Here is an 18,919-nt window from a genome sequence, read left to right as displayed (position 1 = left end):
TCTTCTTCTGGGCTCTTTTAAAGAAACTGATGAAAATGTCCTCTTTTTGGGGTTTCGGAGTTTAGGAATATTCCTCGTTAATAGAAATTATCACTGTTTAAATTGTAGGGGCATACAGGGCTTTTTTTGAGTAAGAACGCACAGGAACACAGTTCTGGCTGGCTTGACATCAGGGGGTGTGGCCTAATATGCAAATTAGTTCCTGCTGGGTTTTTTTTAATACAAAAAAAGCTCTTGTGGTATTAAAAATTAGATTTGTCATAGGGATCACATAAGAACATAATAATAATAATAATAATAATAATAATAATAATAATAATAATAATAATAATATAGTAGTAGTAGTAGTAGTAGTAGTAGTATTTAATTTGTATCCCAGGTGCCATCAGGAACATAAGACCATAAGAGAAGCCCTGTTGAATCAGGCCAATGGCCCATCCAGTCCAACACTCTGTGTCACATAAGAACATAAGAGAAGCCCTGTTGGATCAGGCCAATGGCCCCTCCTGTTCACTCTCTGTGTCACATAAGAACATAAGAGAAGCCCTGTTGGATCAGGCCAGTGGCCCCTCCTGTTCAACTCTCTGTGTCACATAAGAACATAAGAGAAGCCCTGTTGGATCAGGCCAGTGGCCCCTCCTGTTCAACTCTCTGTGTCACATAAGAACATAAGAGAAGCCCTGTTGGATCAGGCCAATGGCCCCTCCTGTTCAACTCTCTGTGTCACATAAGAACATAAGAGAAGCCCTGTTGGATCAGGCCAGTGGCCCCTCCTGTTCAACTCTCTGTGTCACATAAGAACATAAGAGAAGCCCTGTTGGATCAGGGCAATGGCCCCTCCAGTCCAAAACTCTGTATATATAAGGACCATAAGAGAAGCCCTGTTGGATCAGGCCAATGGCCCCTCCAGTCCAACACTCTGTATCATATAAGAACAGAAGAGAAGCCCTGTTGGATCAGGCCAATGGCCCATCCAGTCCAACACTCTGTGTCACATAAGAACATAAGAGAAGCCCTGTTGGATCAGGCAGTGGCCCATCCAGTCCAACACTCTGTGTCGCTAAGAACATAAGAGAAGCCATGTTGGATCAGGCCAGTGGCCCCTTCAGTCCAACACTTTGTGTCGCATAAGAACATAGAGAAGCCCTGTTGGATCAGGCCAGTGGCCCCTCCAGTCCAACACTCTGTGTCACATAAGAACATAAGAGAAGCCCTGTTGGATCTGGCCAGTGGCCCATCCAGTCCAACACTCTTGTCACATAAGAACATAAGAGAAGCCATGTTGGATCAGGCCAGTGGCCCCTCCAGTCCAACACTCTGTGTCACATAAGAACATAAGAGAAGCCATGTTGGATCAGGCCAGTGGCCCATCCAGTCCAACACTCTGTGTCACATAAGAACATAAGAGAAGCCCTGTTGGATCAGGCCAATGGCCCATCCAGTCCAGCACTCTGTGTCACATAAGAACATAAGAGAAGCCCTGTTGGGATCAGGCCAATGGCCCATCCAGTCCAACACTCTGTGTCACACAGTGCCACACACCCCCTCCCCCCCAAGTGCCATCCAGAGGTTCACAAGTGGGGCTAGAAGCCCTTCTACTTTGCCCCCGCCCCAAGCACCAAGAATACAGGGCATCACTGCCCCAGACAGTTCCAACTTGTTTAAAGCTCTCCTGGGCAGCTGATCTCTTTCGCTTGGAGATCAGTTGTAGTTCCTGAAGACGGCCAGGCCCCACCTGGAGGTTGGCAACCCTAGACGGCAGGCCTCTCTCAGAGCAGCGTATCAGGCTCAGTTTCCTTACTTAAGTAGGATTAGATGAGAGGAGGTGGGGTTTTTGGTGGCGCACTTAATCCGGGGCTATTGGGTTTCACTTGGTTTACTTGTTGCAGCCCTGGCAGGAGCATAAACATTTATATTGAGGCTAAGTAGGAAGTGTGTCACAAACAGCAGTCAAAAATGACGGCCTTAACACACTTCCTGCTTAGCCTCAACATAATGGGGGGAGGGCCTCCAAACCAGGAATCCCCTGCCCCCAACCAGAAATTTGGCAACCAATAGAGAATCGCGGAAAAAATGAGCCAGGGGAAAAGGTGAGAACCTCCGCGAAAGACCAGCCCCGAATATAAGTACAAAATATATCTATGCTTTATAATTTGTTTCTATTTATAAAGCACAGATATATTTTGTACTTATTTTGGAGGCTGGTCTTTCACGGAGGTTATCACCTTTCCCCCCTGCCCCAACTGGGGATTGGCAGCACTTAGAATCCTAGAATCACAGAGTTTGAAGAGAACCCCAGGGTCATCTAGCCCAACCCCCTGCACAATGCAGGGAACTCACAAGCCCCTCCCCCTCAATCCACAGGACCCTAAATGCTGTCAGAGGGCCATCCAGCCTCCCAGAAAGAGAGCCCAGTTAAAGCATAGAATCCTAGAGTTGGAAGGGACCTCCAGGGTCATCTAGTCCAACCCCCTGCACACTGCAGGGAACTCACAAGCCCCTCCCCCTAAATTCACAGGACCTTCATTGCTGTCAGATGGCCAACCAGCCTCTGTTTAGAAACCTCCAAGGAAGGAGAGCCCACCACCTCCCAAGGAGGAAGCCTGTAGAATCATAGAAGAGTTGAAAGGCACCTCCAGAGTCATCTAGTCCAACCTCCTGCACAGTGCAGGAAACTCACGAACCTCTCCCTCTAAATTCACAGGACCATCATTGCTGTCAGATGGCCATCCAGTCTCTGTTTAGAAACCTCCAAGGAAGGAGAGCCCACCACCTCCCAAGGAGGAAGCCTGTTAGAATCATAGAAGAGTTGGAAGGCACCTCCAGAGTCATCTAGTCCAACCTCCTGCACAGTGCAGGAAACTCACGAACCTCTCCCTCTAAATTCACAGGACCATCATTGCTGTCAGATGGCCATCCAGCCTCTGTTTAGAAACCTCCAAGGAAGGAGAGCCCACCACCTCCCAAGGAGGAAGCCTGTTAGAATCATAGAAGAGTTGGAAGGAACCTCCAGGGTCATTTAGTCAAACCCCTTGCACAATGCAGGGAACTCCACAAACACCTCCCCCTAAATTCACAGGATCCTCATTGCTGTCGGATGGCCATCTAGCCTCTGCTGAAAAACCTCCAATGAAGGAGAGCCCACCATCTCCCAAGGAGGAAGCCTGTTCCACTGAGGAATTGCTCTAATGGTCAGGAAGTTCTTCCTAATCATAGAATCCTAGAGTTCGAAGGGACCTCCAGGGTCATCTAGTCCAACCCACTGCACAATGCAGGAAACTCACAAACACCTCCCCTAAATTCACAGGATCTTCATTGCTGTCAGATGGCCATCTAGCCTCTGTTGAAAAACCTCCAAGGAAGGAGAGCCCACCACCTCCCGAGGAGGAAGGCTGTTCCACTGAGGAACCGCTCTGATGGTCAGGAAGTTCTTCCTAATCATAGAATCCTAGAATTGCAAGGGATCTCCAGGGTCATCTAGTCCAACCCCCTGCACAATGCAGGGAACTCACAAACCCCTCCCCCTAAATCCACAGGCTCTTCATCCCAGACCTTTAACAGAGAAGGGTTGCAATAAATGTTTTGAAGCATTTTATGACTTCAAAAGCACTTTATCATCGAGTGGTCATAAATCCAGAACTAGGGTTGCCAAGTCCAATTTAGAAATATCTGGGGACTTTGGGGGTGGAACCAGGAGAATTTGGGGGTGGAGCCAGAAGACTTTGGGGGTGGAGCCAAGATTAAGGCTGTGACAAGCATAATTGAACTCCAAAGGGAGTTCTGGCCATCACATTTAAAGGGCCATCACCTTTTCAATGCCTTCCTTCCATAGGAAATAATGAAGGATAGGGGCACCTTTTCTGGGGGCTCATAGAATTGGACCCCCTGGTCCAATCATTTTGAAACTTGGGCGATATTTTGGGGAGAGGCGCTGGATGCTGTTACTGAACATTTGGTGCCTCTTAATCAACAAACAGCCCCCCCCAGAGCCCCAGATACCCGCAAATCAATTCTCCATTATTTTCTATGGGAATCAATCTCCATAGGGAATAATAGAGTTCCCAGCAGACATTTCCATCCCCCCCCCTTTCTGACGACTTGAAGCGGTGTGGGGGGAGGGCCTCCAAACCAGGGGATTCCCTGCCCCCACCTGGGGATTGGCAACCCTACCCAGAGCTCTTGGACAGCAAAAAGTGTTCCAAGCATAGCAAATCAGTCAGTTGCTCCATGCCTGGTTGATCCTAACAAAATCTTCCAAGGCCAAATGACTTTGCATTCTAGGGTTGCCAAGTCCAACCCCAGAAATATCTGGGGACTTTGGGGGTGGAGCCTGGGGACTTTGGGGGTGGAGCCAGGAGACTTTGGGGGTGGAGCCAGGAGACACTGGGGTGAAGCTGGGGGGAGGGGGGGAAACGGCGCCGGGGAGCGTGGCGAGCCGCCCCGCAGCTGCTGCCTCTTCTCCACTCGCCGTGGCTGCTCCTCCGAGATGGGCTCAGGCTGAGCCCATCTCGGAGGAGCAGCCACGGCGAGCAGAGAAGAGGCGGCCGTGGCGTGGCGGCCTCGCCCGCTCCGCCTCTGGGGTGGAAGCGGAGGGGGGGGTGGAGGCAGGCCGGGGGCGTGGCGAGCCGCAAGTCCGGGTCCTAGAAGGGCCCGGATTCACGGCTCGCCATACTCCTGGTTTGCCTCGTCCTCCCCTGTGCTGCTGATGCCTCTTGGCTGCTTCTCCAAGATGGGCTCAGCCTGGGCCCATCTCGGAGGAGCAACTGCGGTGGGCGGGGATCGGGCGGCTCGCCATGCTTCCCGGCGCCGTTTCCCCCCGCTTCCATTTTTTTGGGAGCGGGGGAAGAGGGTGGAAATCCTGGGGTCCCCCGCCAGGGCGGAGGGTTGGGAAGCCTATTGCATTCTCCTCCCCCCTCTCCTCGCCCGTGCTTCCTTCCTTGAAATGCACTTTTCCTCTTTACTGAACAGGGGTTTGTGTTGTTCTGCAGAGAAGCCCCAAGGGCTGTCTTCTCTCATCCCTCTGTGGGGCCCCAGAGGGGAGGCATCTCCCTGGGCCTCTAGGAATCTCTAATCTGCCCTGCCCAAGCGGGCCAGAAGCGTGAACTTGACAGGCCGCCAACCACAGCCTTCCTGACTGCTGAGATAAAAGAGGCCCGGGAGCTGCCTGGAAGCTGCTCCTTCGTGCTTCTTGAACCTTTGTGCTTGTTGAATCCGACTACAGAGGCAGGACTAAATTAGCACCACTTTTGCAAAACTTTTTTTGTTGCTTCCACGCTGAGGTTTTGCTCCATCCCACAGTGTGCAAGAACGTTTCAACAGCAGTCTTTTGGAAAGACTGTAGAAAGTGGAAGAAGGCCTAACAGGACATAAGAACCTCAGAAGAGCCCTGCTGGGTCAGACCAGTGAGGGTCCCTCTAGTCCAGCCTCCTGTCTCACACAGTGGCCAGCCAGTTCCTCTGGAGGGCCAACAAGAGGGCATAGAGACTGAGGTATTCCTAAGAACTTCAGAAGAATCCTGCTGGATCAGACCAGTGAGGGTCCCTCTAGTCCAGCCTCCTGTTTCACACAGTGGCCAACCAGTTCCTCTGGAGGGCCAACAACAGGGCATAGAGGCTGAGGCCTTCCCCTGATAAGAACTTCAGAATACCCCTGCTGGATCAGACCAGGGAGGGACATCTAGTCCAGCCTCCTGTCTCACACAGTGGCCAACCAGTTCCTCTGGAGGGCCAACAACGGGGCAGAGAGGCCGAGGCCTTCATAAGGACATCAGAAGAGCCCTGCTGGATCAAACCAGTGAGGGTCCATCTAGTCCAGCCTTCTGTCTTGACAGGCCGCCTTTTGTCTCACACAGGGGCCAGCCAGTTACTCTGGAGGACCAACAACAGGGCAGGGAGGCTGAGGTCTTCCTTTGATGTTGCTTCCTAGCTCTGAGATTCAGGGAATGTGTGCCTCTGAATGTGGAGGTTCCCTTTAGTCACTGTGGCTAATAGCCACTGATAGACCTGTCCTCTCTGCCCTGTTGTTGGACCTCCAGAGGAACTGGCTGGCCACTGTGTGAGACAGGATGCTGGACTAAATGGACCTTCCCCGGTTTGACCCAGCAGGGCTCTTCTGAGGTTCTTCTCAGGGGAAGGCCTTGGCCTCTCTGCCCTGTTGTTGGCCCTCCAGAGGAAATGGGTGGTCCCTGTGTGAGACAGGAGGCTGGACGAGATGGACCCTCCCTGGTCTGATCCAGCAGGGCTCTTCTGAGGTTCTTCTCAGGAGAAGTCCTTGGCCTCTCTGCCCTGTTGTTGGCCCTCCAGAGGAAATGGGTGGTCCCTGTGTGAGACAGGAGGCTGGACGAGATGGACCCTCCTGGTCTGATCAGCAGGGCTCTTCTGAGGTTCTTCTCAGGAGAAGGCCTTGGCCTCTCTGCCTTGTTGTTGGCCCTCCAGAGGAAATGGGTGGTCCCTGTGTGAGACAGGAGGCTGGACTAGATGGACCCTCCCTGGTCTGATCCAGCAGGGCTTTTTCTGAGGTTCTTATGTCCTGATTCTTTCTTTCTTTCTTTCTTTCTTTCTTTCTTTCTTTCTTTCTTTCTTTCTTTCTTTCTTTCTTTCTTTCTTTCTTTCTTTTCTTTCTTTCTTTCTTTCTTTCTTTCTTTCTTTCTTTCTTTCTTTCTTTCTTTCTTTCTTTCGGCTTATATCACAACCTACCCCGCAACAGGATAGTTATCTGTCTAGTTTCTTGGAACTGTTTGCATGTCTTTGTCCTGAGGTCTGTCCTCAGATGACTTTTGCAATAACTCAGCAGGTAAAATGTGGAGGCGACTCTCTAATGGAAGCTCCCCCCCCCCCCGAAACATGACGTCATTCCCTTGCACCCCCTGGGATTCTCATGCCTCAGTTCCTCACCCACCCCACCCCACACCTTCTGTCTCTTCCTCCACCTCACTGAGAGCCAGTTTGTTGCAGTGGTTAAGTGTGCGGACTCTTATCTGGGAGAACCGGGTTTGATTCCCCACTCCTCCGCTTGCAGCTGCAGGAATGGACTTGGGTCAGCAATAGCTCTGGCAGAGGTTGTCCTTGAAAGGGCAGCTGCTGTGAGAGCCCTCTCATTCCCACCCACCTCACAGGGTGCTGTTGTGGGGAAGGAAGTTAAAGGACATTGTGAGCTGCTCTGAGACGCTAAGATTCAGAGTGGAGGGCAGAATATAAATCCAATATCTTCTACTTCTTAGGTGCAAGGAGTCTTATCTGGAAGAATGGGGTTTGATTCCCCACTCCTCCACTTGTAGCTGCTGGAATGGCCTTGGGTCAGCCAGAGCTCTGGCAGAGTTGTCCTTGAAAGGCAGTTTCTGTCAGAGCCCTCTCAGCCCCACTCACCTCACAGAGTGTCTGTTGTGGGGAAGGAAGTTAAAGGAGATTGTGAGCTGCTCTGAGTCTCTGAGATTCAGAGTGGAGGGCGGGATATAAACCCAATATCTTCTTCTTCTCTTTCTCCTGCACTAGTTTGAGGATGAAATCTTGGACATCAGCCTTCAGCTGCTGGACACGAACCCCAAATTCTTCCAGAACCAAGACCGGGACTGCTCCCGTCGCAACAGCCCCGTCTACATCAGCCGGGTGGTGAGCGCCATGGTGAGTCAGAAGTCTCCAGAGCAGACTGGTGCTTCTGGGTGCTTTTTGGAGGGATGGGGGGCACAGTGAGAGGGCTTCCAGTGTCCTGGCCCCACTGGTGGACCTCCTGATGGTGCCTGGTTTCTTGGCCACTGTGTGACACAGAGTGTTGGACTGGATGGGCCATTGGCCTGATCCAACATGGCTTCTTTATGTTCTTATGTGACACAGAGTGTTGGACTGGAGGGGCCACTGGCCTGATCCAACAGGGCTTCTCTTATGTTCTTATGTGACACAGAGTGTTGGACTGGAAGGGCCATTGGCCTGATCCAACAGGGCTTCTCTTATGTTCTTATGTGACAGAGTGTTGGACTGGAAGGGCCATTGGCCTGATCCAACAGGGCGTCTCTTATGTTCTTATGTGACACAGAGTGTTGGACTGGAGGGGCCACTGGCCTGATCCAACACGGCTTCTCTTATGTTCTTATGTGACACAGAGTGTTGGACTGGAAGGGCCATTGGCCTGATCCAACAGGGCTTCTCTTATGTTCTTATGTGACAGAGTGTTGGACTGGAGGGGCCACTGGCCTGATCCAACAGGGCTTCTCTTATGTTCTTATGTGACACAGAGTGTTGGACTGGAGGGGCCACTGGCCTGATCCAACAGGGCGTCTCTTATGTTCTTATGTGACACAGAGTGTTGGACTGGAGGGGCCACTGGCCTGATCCAACATGGCTTCTCTTCTGTTCTTATGTCTGGGGCAGTGATGCTGTGTATTCTTGGTGCTTGTGGGGGGCAACAGTGGGAGGGCTTCTTGTGTCCTGGCCCCACTGGTGGACCTCCTGATGGTGCCTGGTTTTTTGGCCACTGTGTGACACAGAGTGTTGAACTGGATGGGCCACTGGCCTGATCCAACAGGGCTTCTCTTATGTTCTTATCTCTGGGGCAGTGATCTCTGGGCCATCTCTCTTTGTCTCCCCTGGACGGCCCAGGCTAGCCTGATCTCGTCAGATCTTGGAAGCTAAGCAGGGTCAACCCTGGTTAGTGCTTGGATGGGAGACCGCCAGGGAAGTCGAGGGTTGCTACGCAGAGGCAGACAATGCAAAACCGTCTCTGAATGTTTTCCCTGACCTTTTTTTGCCCTGACTGGCTAGCCCAGTCTCCTCAGATCTCAGCAATTAAGGAGGGTTCGCTCCTGGTTAGCATTTGGATGAGAGACCTCCACAGAGGCCCAGGGTTGCTACGCAGAGGCAGGCAATGGCCAACCACCTCTGAACGTCTTTAGCCTTGAAGATCTGATGCGTTTGCCAGAAATCAGCTGAAACTTGATGGCAATTCCCACTATCAGCTTGAGAGAAATCGCAATGTTTGGTATAGTGTTGAAGTGCGTGGACTCTTATCTGGGAGAACCGGGGTTTGATTCCCGACTCCTCCACCTGCAGCTGCCGGAATGGCCTCGGGTCAGCCAGAGCTCTCCCAGGAGTTGTCCTTGAAAGGGCAGCTGCTGTCAGAGCTCTCTCAGCCCCATCTACCCGGCAGAGCGGCTGTTACGGAGGAGGAAGGTGAAGGAGATTGTAAGCCGCTCTGGGTCTCTGATTCAGAGAGAAGGGCGAGGGTACCAATCTGCAATTCCTCTCCTTCGTTTTACAACGGATTGGCCTAGCGCAAAAGACTTCTCTGAGTCCCCAGACAGATCTCAGAACTGGGCTATCAAAAATCTGAAATTTTAGAGCGAAGTTCTGAATGTTCGGATAAAAGATCACGTCATCTCTTCTGCGAACTCTCCCTTGGCAGGTGAATTGCAACGATGACCAAGGGATCCTGTTTGGCCGCTGGAAGCAGCCCTACGACGACGGAGTCAGCCCCATGGTCTGGAGCGGGAGCGTGGACATCCTGCAGCGGTGGCAGAAGTACGGCTGCCAGCCGGTCCGGTACGGGCAGTGCTGGGTCTTTGCCGCCGTGGCCTGCACAGGTGAGCGATTCCCAGCAAATCCCGGAGCCTGGCTTGATGATCCTTCCCCCTTTCGCAAGTCTGGCTGCAATCTAAGTGAGAAGCAGGGGCGGAATTCTTGCAGGAGCGCCTTTGCATATTAGGCCACGCCCGCTGGTGTAGCCAATCCTCCAAGAGCTTACAAAAAAGAGCCTTGTAAGCTCTTATATATAAATATATAAATCGATGGTGCGGTCTCATTTGGAGTACTGTGTGCAGCTCTGGTCGCCGCACCTCAAACAGGATATTATAGCATTGGAGAAAGTCCAGAGAAGGGCAACTAGAATGATTAAAGGGCTGGAGCACTTTCCCTATTTATTTATTTATTTATTTATTTATTTATTTATTTATTTATTTATTTAAGATTTATATCCCGCCCTTCCACAAGTGGCTCAGGGCGGCTTCCAATAGTAGATCCATCAAAATTACACATATAAAGGGATCCATATTTAAAACAGATAAAACAGATAAAACAGATAAAACCCTAGTTATTAATACACATAAATATTTCAGCTATATATAAAGGTTCAGCTATGAAGAAAGGTTGAAACGCTTGGGACTCTTTAGCTTGGAGAAACGTCGACTGCGGGGTGACATGATAGAGGTTGACAAGATAATGCATGGGATGAGAAAGTAGAGAAAGAAGTACTTTTCTCCCTTTCTCACAGTACAAGAACTCGTGGGCATTCAATGAAATTGCTGAGCAGACAGGTTAAAACAGATAAAAGGAAGTCCTTCTTCACCCAAAGGGTGATTAACATGTGGAATTCACTGCCACAGGAGGTGGTGGCGGCCACAAGTATAGCCACCTTCAAGAGGGGTTTAGATAAAAATATGGAGCCACAGGTCCATCAGTGGCTATTAGCCACAGTGTGTGTGTATATATAAAATTTTTTGCCACTGTGTGACACAGAGTGTTGGACTGGATGGGCCGTTGACCTGATCCAACATGTTCTCTTGGAGGCTTGGCTACATCAAGGGGGGTGCGGCCTAATATGCAAAGGAGCTCCTGCTAGAATTCCACCCCTGGTGAGAAGTAAGTGAGGGAGGGGCTGCGGTTCAAGGGGAGTGCATCTGCTTGGCATGTAGAAGGAACCAGCTTGAATCCCTGGTGCCTCCATGAAAAGGGCCAAGCAGCTGAAACCGCCTGAGACCCTGGAGAGCTGCTGCCAGTCTGAGTAGACAAGACTGACCTTGGTGGACCCAGTAGAAAGCAGATGCATGGGTGTTCATGAGGTCTGGTGCACATTTGCTAGGGTTGACTCCTGCTGCATGGGAAAGAGCCCGAGGCCTTCTCTGGATTTTGCCTCCTGGTTCTGGGATTCAGAGGTTTAGTGCCTCTCAGGATCTTGGGATATGAGTTCAAGAAAGTAGCAGTGACTTTCTTATTGGGATTACAAATGGAAAATTTTCCAAAAGAAGATAGAACTTTGATCTGGTACTTGCTTTCAGCGGATAGGGCATTGTATGCGCAGTTACGGAAGCAAGAAAAATACCAGGAAAAAATGGGATTGGCTTGTAAACGTTATAACATGGAGTGAGACGGATAAACTAACAAGATTCTTAAGCGACTATGATTTGGAAGTGTATAAAAAGGAGTGGGAAAAAGTTTAGATGTTATGTAGAAGAAGAATGGAATATAAAAGGATATTGGACAATTTTTTAATAATGTCCTAGAAAAAAGTAGAATATGGATATAGGTTCTTATGGTTTAAGGGTACCTCTAAATGTTAGTATTTGAAGTATATAACTTCGGCGGGAGTCAAGTAACGGGGGGGAGGAGGGACTAGAAAATAGCATATGGATAGATAATAATAGAAGGTATTAATGGATATTGTTACCATATGCTATCAATAAAATTGTGTTTAAACAGAGGTTTAGTGCCTCTGAATGTGCTAGACTTCTCCTCCAAGGATCTCTCCAACACCCCTTTAAAGCTGTCTGTTCCCGTGGTCATCGCTACGTCCCACGTTTTAATTACTGTCTGTGTCGAGTGGTATTTCCTTTTGCCTGTCCTGAACTTTCGCCTGTTGGCGTCAATGGATGTCCGGGTTCTAGTATTTTGGGAGAGGGAGAAAACAAGTCTTCTTTGCCAACTCTCTCCACCCCTTGCAGAAGTTTATTATTGGGTTGTCTTCGCCTGAAGAATGGCCTCGTGGCGCAGAGTGGTAAAGCAGCAGTACTGCAGTACTGTGACCTGAACTCTCCGCTCACGACCTGAGTTCGATCCCAGCGGAAGCTGGTTCAGGTAGCCGGCCAAGGTTGACTCAGCCTTCCATCCTTCCGAGGTCGGTCAAAGGAGTCCCCAGCTTGCTGGGGGGAAAGCGTAGATGACTGGGGAAGGCAATGGCAAACCACCCTGTAAAAAGTCTGCCATGAAAACGTGAAAGCAGCGTCACCCCAGAGTCCGAAATGACTGGTGCTTGCACAGGGGACCTTTCCTTTCCTTTCCTTTCCTTTCCTTTCCTTTCCTTTCCTTTCCTTTCCTTTCCTTTCCTTTCCTTTCCTTTCCTTTCCTTTCTGTTTTCTCCTAATCTGAATGGTTCTTCATGACATCTCTAGTAATTAACTTATTTGGATTTACAGATGGTAGAATAACAGACTGAAAATTCTTCCATTTCAACAGACCTTACAATTTAATTTATTACTGAAAAGGCCGATGAACTTTTAAGCTGTGGAATTTACAAAGTGTAATGCTTAAAGGAGGGAATGTGATGTTCTTGTGTGTGTGTGTGTGTGGGGGGGGGGGGGGGGTTGGGGGTGTATTCTAAAGCAAATTTATATTTAAATAAAGCTAACATACCGTTTTTGAAATTCATTACTGAAGAGCTCCCTGAACTTTGAAGCTATGGAATTTACAAAGTGTAATGCTTAGGAAATGTAATGTTCTTGGGTGGGGGTGGTGTATTCAAAAGCAAATTTATATTTAAATATAGCTAACGTGCCATTTTTGAAACGCGAAGAATGACTTGAACTGGAGCTCTGGTCTGGATCTGCTGCCACGCAAACACAAAGATTGAAAGAATTCCGATGAAGAAGAAGAATTGCAGATTTATACCCCGCCCTTCTCTCTGAATCAAAGACTCAGAGTGGCTTACAATTTCCTTTATCTTCTTCCCCTACAACAGATACCCTGTGAGGTGGGTGGGGCTGAGAGAGTCCGTTTGGTGCAGTGGTTAAGTGTGAGGACTCTTATCTGAGAGAACCGGGTTTGATTCCCCACTCCTCCGCTTGCACCTGCTGGCATGGCCTTGGGTCAGCCATAGCTCTGGCAGAGGTTGTCCTTGAAAGGGCAGCTGCTGTGAGAGCCCTCTCCAACCCCACCCACCTCACAGGGTGTCTGTTGTGGGGGAGGAAGGTAAAGGAGATTGTGAGCCGCTCTGAAGCTCTTCAGAGTGGATGGTGGGATATAAATCCAATATCTTCTTCTTCTGACAGAAACTGCCCTTTCAAGGACAACCTCTGCCAGAGGTATGGCTGACCCAAGGCCATTCCAGCAGCTGCAAGTGGAGTAAGGAATCAAACCTGGTTCTCCCAGATAAGAGTCCATGCACTTAACCACTACACCAAACTGGCTTTCCAGTTAGGGGTCCACTGGGGTCCTGGGAAAAAGCTGATGGTCATGATCCACCAACAGGTGCTTCTTGCACAAGCCTCACTGGAATATGGCCATGAGGTCATCTACAAAATTCGATGAAGGTCGTTTCACAGATGTACAGAAGATCACTTGATTGGCGTTTGAGAGTCATGCAACCGAATAAGCCCCTTCCTGAGAGTAAGCCCCATTGAATAACATAGGCCTTGCTTCTGAGTAGACCTGCTTTGGATTGCTCCCTGAATCTGTTTGACTTTGCTTCAAGCTAACACAGCTACTTGGGGGGTTTCTGAAAGGGCCAAGGAGAGATCTCCGTTTGTTCCCACTTGCCAAGGAACAGCGAAGCCAAAGTTACGACCCAGCCAGTCAAAGAGATGAAATGAACAAATAAGGAATACATTGTGGATACTCTTCTGCTAACTGCAGAAGAATTCCGTTAGAGTTAGACGTGAGGAATGTACAGACAAATTGAGATTCATGGCAAAAAAACAACAACTGCTGAACTTAGATTTAAGACCCTGGCGTTGCAAGAATTTAACTGCTTTACCGGCTAGCTAAGCTATAGATTAGACTCTGCACATATATTATCAGGAATAGGGTGGCTAGCAACATGTTGGGAAATTTGGGGGATGAAGCCCGAGGAGACCGGGGTTTGGGGAGGAGAAGGACTTCAGTGGGGCACAACGCCACAGAGCCCACCTGCTGAACTGCTGCAGAATTTTTAAATTTCTTCCAAATGGCAGCAGCATCCCATGGGTGGACACAAGGACGCCATCCCATTTATTCTGGCCCTGATCCTGGGCCATCTTGCAAGTTTGGTGTAGAGCCAGTTTGGTGGAGCGGTTAAGTGCATGGACTCTTATCTGGGAGAGCCGGGTTTGATTCCCCACTCCTCCACTTGGCAGCTGCTGGAATGGCCTTGAGTCAGTCATAGCTCTGGCAGAGCTGTCCTTGAAAGGGCAGCTTCTGGGAGAGCTCTCTCAGCCCCGCTGACCTCACAGGGTGTCTGTTGTGGAGGAGGAAGGTGAAGGAGATTGTAGGCCACTCTGAGACTCTGATTCAGAGAGAAGGGCGGGGTATACAGTCTTCTTTTTCTTCTGTTTGCTGTTTCACTTTTAGTCTCTTACCCTTTATGTTTCTTTTGTGCAATGTAATCAGGGTACATGGATGTGGGACCTGAGAATCTGAGCAGGCTGGCCCACATCTAGATCCTCCTGCCCCAGGGAGGCTGTGCTGATGGACCAGATCCAGCTGATAAACATTCCCACACAGGTGGGCTTCTTGCTGTGCAGCTTAAGTGGGCGCCTTTGTTAGGGCAGAATCACGTGACACTGAACACACAGGAACATAAGAACAGAAGAGAAGCCCTGTTGGATCAGGCCATTGGCCCCTCCAGTCCAACACTCTGTGTCACATAAGAACATAAGAGAAGCCCTGTTGGGTCAGGCCAGTGGCCCATCCAGTCCAACACTCTGTGTCACATAAGAACATAAGAGAAGCCATGTTGGGTCAGGCCATTGGCCCATCCAGTCCAACACTCTGTGTCACATAAGAACATAAGAGAAGCCCTGTTGGGTCAGGCCAGTGGCCCCTCCAGTCCAACACTCTGTGTCACATAAGAACATAAGAGAAGCCCTGTTGGATCAGGCCAATGGCCCATCCAGTCCAACACTCTGTGTCACATAAGAACATAAGAGAAGCCATGTTGGGTCAGGCCAGTGGCCCCTCCAGTCCAACACTCTGTGTCACATAAGAACATAAGAGAAGCCCTGTTGGGTCAGGCCAGTGGCCCCTCCAGTCCAACACTCTGTGTCACATAAGAACATAAGAGAAGCCCTGTTGGATCAGGCCAATGGCCCATCCAGTCCAACACTCTGTGTCACATAAGAACATAAGAGAAGCCATGTTGGGTCAGGCCATTGGCCCATCCAGTCCAACACTCTGTGTCACATAAGAACATAAGAGAAGCCCTGTTGGGTCAGGCCAGTGGCCGCTCCAGTCCAACACTCTGTGTCACATAAGAACAGAAGAGAAGCCCTGTTGGATCAGGCCAATGGCCCATCCAGTCCAACACTCTGTGTCACATAAGAACATAAGAGAAGCCATGTTGGGTCAGGCCAGTGGCCCCTCCAGTCCAACACTCTGTGTCACATAAGAACATAAGAGAAGCCCTGTTGGATCAGGCCAATGGCCCATCCAGTCCAACACTCTGTGTCACATAAGAACATAAGAGAAGCCCTGTTGGGTCAGGCCAGTGGCCCCTCCAGTCCAACACTCTGTGTCACATAAGAACATAAGAGAAGCCCTGTTGGATCAGGCCAATGGCCCATCCAGTCCAACACTCTGTGTCACATAAGAACATAAGAGAAGCCATGTTGGGTCAGACCAGTGGCCCCTCCAGTCCAACACTCTGTGTCACATAAGAACATAAGAGAAGCCCTGTTGGATCAGGCCAGTGGCCCCTCCAGTCCAACACTCTGTGTCACATAAGAACATAAGAGAAGCCATGTTGGGTCAGGCCATTGGCCCATCCAGTCCAACACTCTGTGTCACATAAGAACATAAGAGAAGCCCTGTTGGGTCAGGCCAGTGGCCCCTCCAGTCCAACACTCTGTGTCACATAAGAACATAAGAGAAGCCCTGTTGGATCAGGCCAATGGCCCATCCAGTCCAACACTCTGTGTCACATAAGAACATAAGAGAAGCCATATTGGGTCAGACCAGTGGCCCCTCCAGTCCAACACTCTGTGTCACATAAGAACATAAGAGAAGCCCTGCTGGGTCAGGCCAGTGGCCCCTCCAGTCCAACACTCTGTGTCACATAAGAACATAAGAGAAGCCCTGTTGGATCAGGCCAGTGGCCCCTCCAGTCCAACACTCTGTGTCACATAAGAACATAAGAGAAGCCATGTTGGGTCAGGCCATTGGCCCATCCAGTCCAACACTCTGTGTCACATAAGAACATAAGAGAAGCCCTGTTGGGTCAGGCCAGTGGCCCCTCCAGTCCAACACTCTGTGTCACATAAGAACATAAGAGAAGCCCTGTTGGATCAGGCCAATGGCCCATCCAGTCCAACACTCTGTGTCACATAAGAACATAAGAGAAGCCATGTTGGGTCAGGCCAGTGGCCCCTCCAGTCCAACACTCTGGCTGAACTATGAACTGAACCACAAACCTATATGTACTGGGAAGTCGGTTCACGAACCAAATGGGCTCATCTAGGTCAATGGTGTCAAACATGTAGCCCGGGGGACGAATTAGGCCTCTGGAGGTCTCCTATCAGGCCCACAAGCTACTTGCTGTTGCCTGCTTCCTTCTCCTCTCTCTTGCTTCCTTCTGCGTCTCAGCTTGCTTCGCCAGGTTTGTTCAATTGCACAGGAGCTACAGAGCAAAGCCTCTATTTTCTCCATTGGCTGAGGCTCCTCCCCCTCCTGGTCCCCTGGGGAAGGAAGGAAAGAGCCAAAACTTCCTTTGCCCAGTTCCCTGGATCCCATGGGAGAGATACAAAGAAAGCACCTTTAAGACCAACAAGTGCTAACGTTTTAAGCATGTTTTAAGTTTCTTAAAAATATATATTTAATTGTGTTTGTGTCCTTTATAAAGTTTATATCTCTGCTACCTAAGCTTAAATAGGTACACACACGGCCCGGCCACACAAGGTCTCATTTATGGCAGATCCAGCCCTCATAACAAATGAGTTGACACCCCTGGTCTAGGTTCTTGACCCCCGCTTTCTGCTCTTTGCTGCTTTTCTTGTGGAGCAGAAAGCAGGGGTTTAAATGCCTCGGAGCTCTTTATGAACGGCCACAAACTGCCTCAAAATTTGTGGAGGTTCAAAGCAGTTCTTCAGTTTGTGAACATCGCTTTGCAAACCACGAACCGGCCAGAATTCGTGATGAACTTTAGTTTGTCAGCCCGTGGGTGCCCAGCCCTGCCCAGCAGCTGCTCTCCGGGTTTTCTGGCAGAGAAGGATCGTTCCCGTCACCTGCGGCCTGAGAGACATTTTGAACTGGAGCTATAACTACCGACCCGTCAGCTTGACGTCTATACCTGGAAACGTTTTAGAACAAATCATCAAAACAGTCGGTCCAGGAACATTTAGAAAGAATGGATGTGACTGCTAAGAGCCAGCATGGTTTTCTCAAGAACAAGCCATGTCAGACTAACCTGATCTCTTACTAACCTGATACAGGTGGATCTGTAACCGGTTGACAGATCTCACCCAAAGAGTGCTTGCGGATGGTTCCTCATCCTCTTGGAGAGGAGTGACAAGTGGAGTGCCTCAAGGATCTGTCCTGGGACCTGTTTTGTTCAACATCTTTATCAATGATTTAGGATGAAGGAATAGAATTATTAAATTTGCAGATGATACTAAATCGGGAGGGGTCGCAAATACAGTAGAAGACAGAAACAGGATATAGGATGACCTTGACAGGCTGGAAAACTGGGCTAAAACCAATACAGTGAATTTTAACAGGGATAAATGTAAAGTTCTGCATTTAGGTAGGAGAAATCCCATGCATAGTTATAGGATGGGGGAGACTTGTCTTAGCAGTAGTCTGTGCGAAAAGGATCTAGGGATCTTAGTGGATCATACGCTGAACATGGGTCAATAGTGTGATGCGGTGGCTAAAAAGGCAAATGCAATTTTGGGCTGCATCAAGAGAAGCATAGTGTTCAGATCACGTGATGTGATGGTATCGCTTCACTCTGCTCTGGTAAGACTTCACCTGGAATACTGTGTTCAGTTTTGGGCACCACATTTTAAGAAAGATATAGACAAGCTGGAACGGGTCCAGAGGAGGGCGACGAAGATGGTGAGGGGTCTGGAGACCAAGTCCTATGAGGAAAGGTTGAAGGAGCTGGAGATGTTTAGCTTGGAGAGGAAGCGGCTGAGGGGTGATAGGATCACCATCTTCAAGGACTTGAAGGGCTGTCCTAGAGAGAATGGGGTGGAATTGTTTTCTGTGGCCCCAGAAGGTAGGACCAGAACCAATCAGTTGAAATTAAAGCAAAAGAGTTTCCGGCTCAACATTAGGAAGAATTTCCTGACCGTTAGAGCGATTCCTCAGTGGAACAGGCTTCCTCCTTGGGAGGTGGTGGGCTCTCCTTCCTTGGAGGTTTTTAAACAGAGGCTAGATGGCCCTCTGACAGCGATGAAGATCCTGTGAATTTAGGGGGAGGGGTTTGTGAGTTTCCTGCATTGTGCAGGGGGTTGGGCTAGATGACCCTGAAGGTCCCTTCCAACTCTTCTGTGATTCTAACAGGCTTTCTCCTTGGGAGGTGGTGGGCTCTCCTTCCTTGGAGGTTTTTAAACAGAGGCTAGATGGCCATCTGACAGCGATGAAGATCCTGTGAATTTAGGGGGAGGTGTTTGTGAGTTTCCTGCATTGTGCAGGGGGTTGGACTCGAGGACCCTGGAGGTCCCTTCCAACTCTGCGATTCTATGATTCTCCTTCCTTGGAGGTTTTTAAACAGAGGCTAGATGGCCATCTGACAGCGATGAAAATCCTGTGAATTTAGGGGGAGGGGTTTGTGAGTTTCCTGCATTGTGCAGGGGGTTGGACTGGTTGACTCTGGAGGTCCCTTCTGATTCTATGATTCTGTGATAAAATCCATCGGCATTTAAAACAATGGAATCAGGGAACAACTCATTTGCCAATAGCACAGGTAGATAAAATCGCCTGGACAAGGGAATATCTTTCCACCACTGAGACACCACAAAAGACCCCTC

General features: G+C 49.6%; 1 protein-coding gene across 1 annotated transcript in view; it reads left to right on the top strand.

Annotated features, from left to right (window-relative positions):
• Nucleotides 1-18,919, top strand: part of LOC132591060 (protein-glutamine gamma-glutamyltransferase 2-like) — a 153,341-nt gene that overhangs the window by 89,072 nt on the left and 45,350 nt on the right. The window contains 1 exon segment of the mRNA XM_060263946.1: nt 9,394-9,571. Within this exon segment, the coding sequence (XP_060119929.1) occupies nt 9,394-9,571 (178 nt within the window).

This window comes from Heteronotia binoei, chromosome 2 (genome assembly GCF_032191835.1).
Source record: "Heteronotia binoei isolate CCM8104 ecotype False Entrance Well chromosome 2, APGP_CSIRO_Hbin_v1, whole genome shotgun sequence".
Lineage (NCBI taxonomy): Eukaryota > Metazoa > Chordata > Lepidosauria > Squamata > Gekkonidae > Heteronotia > Heteronotia binoei.
This window is presented reverse-complemented; position numbering and strand designations above follow the sequence as displayed.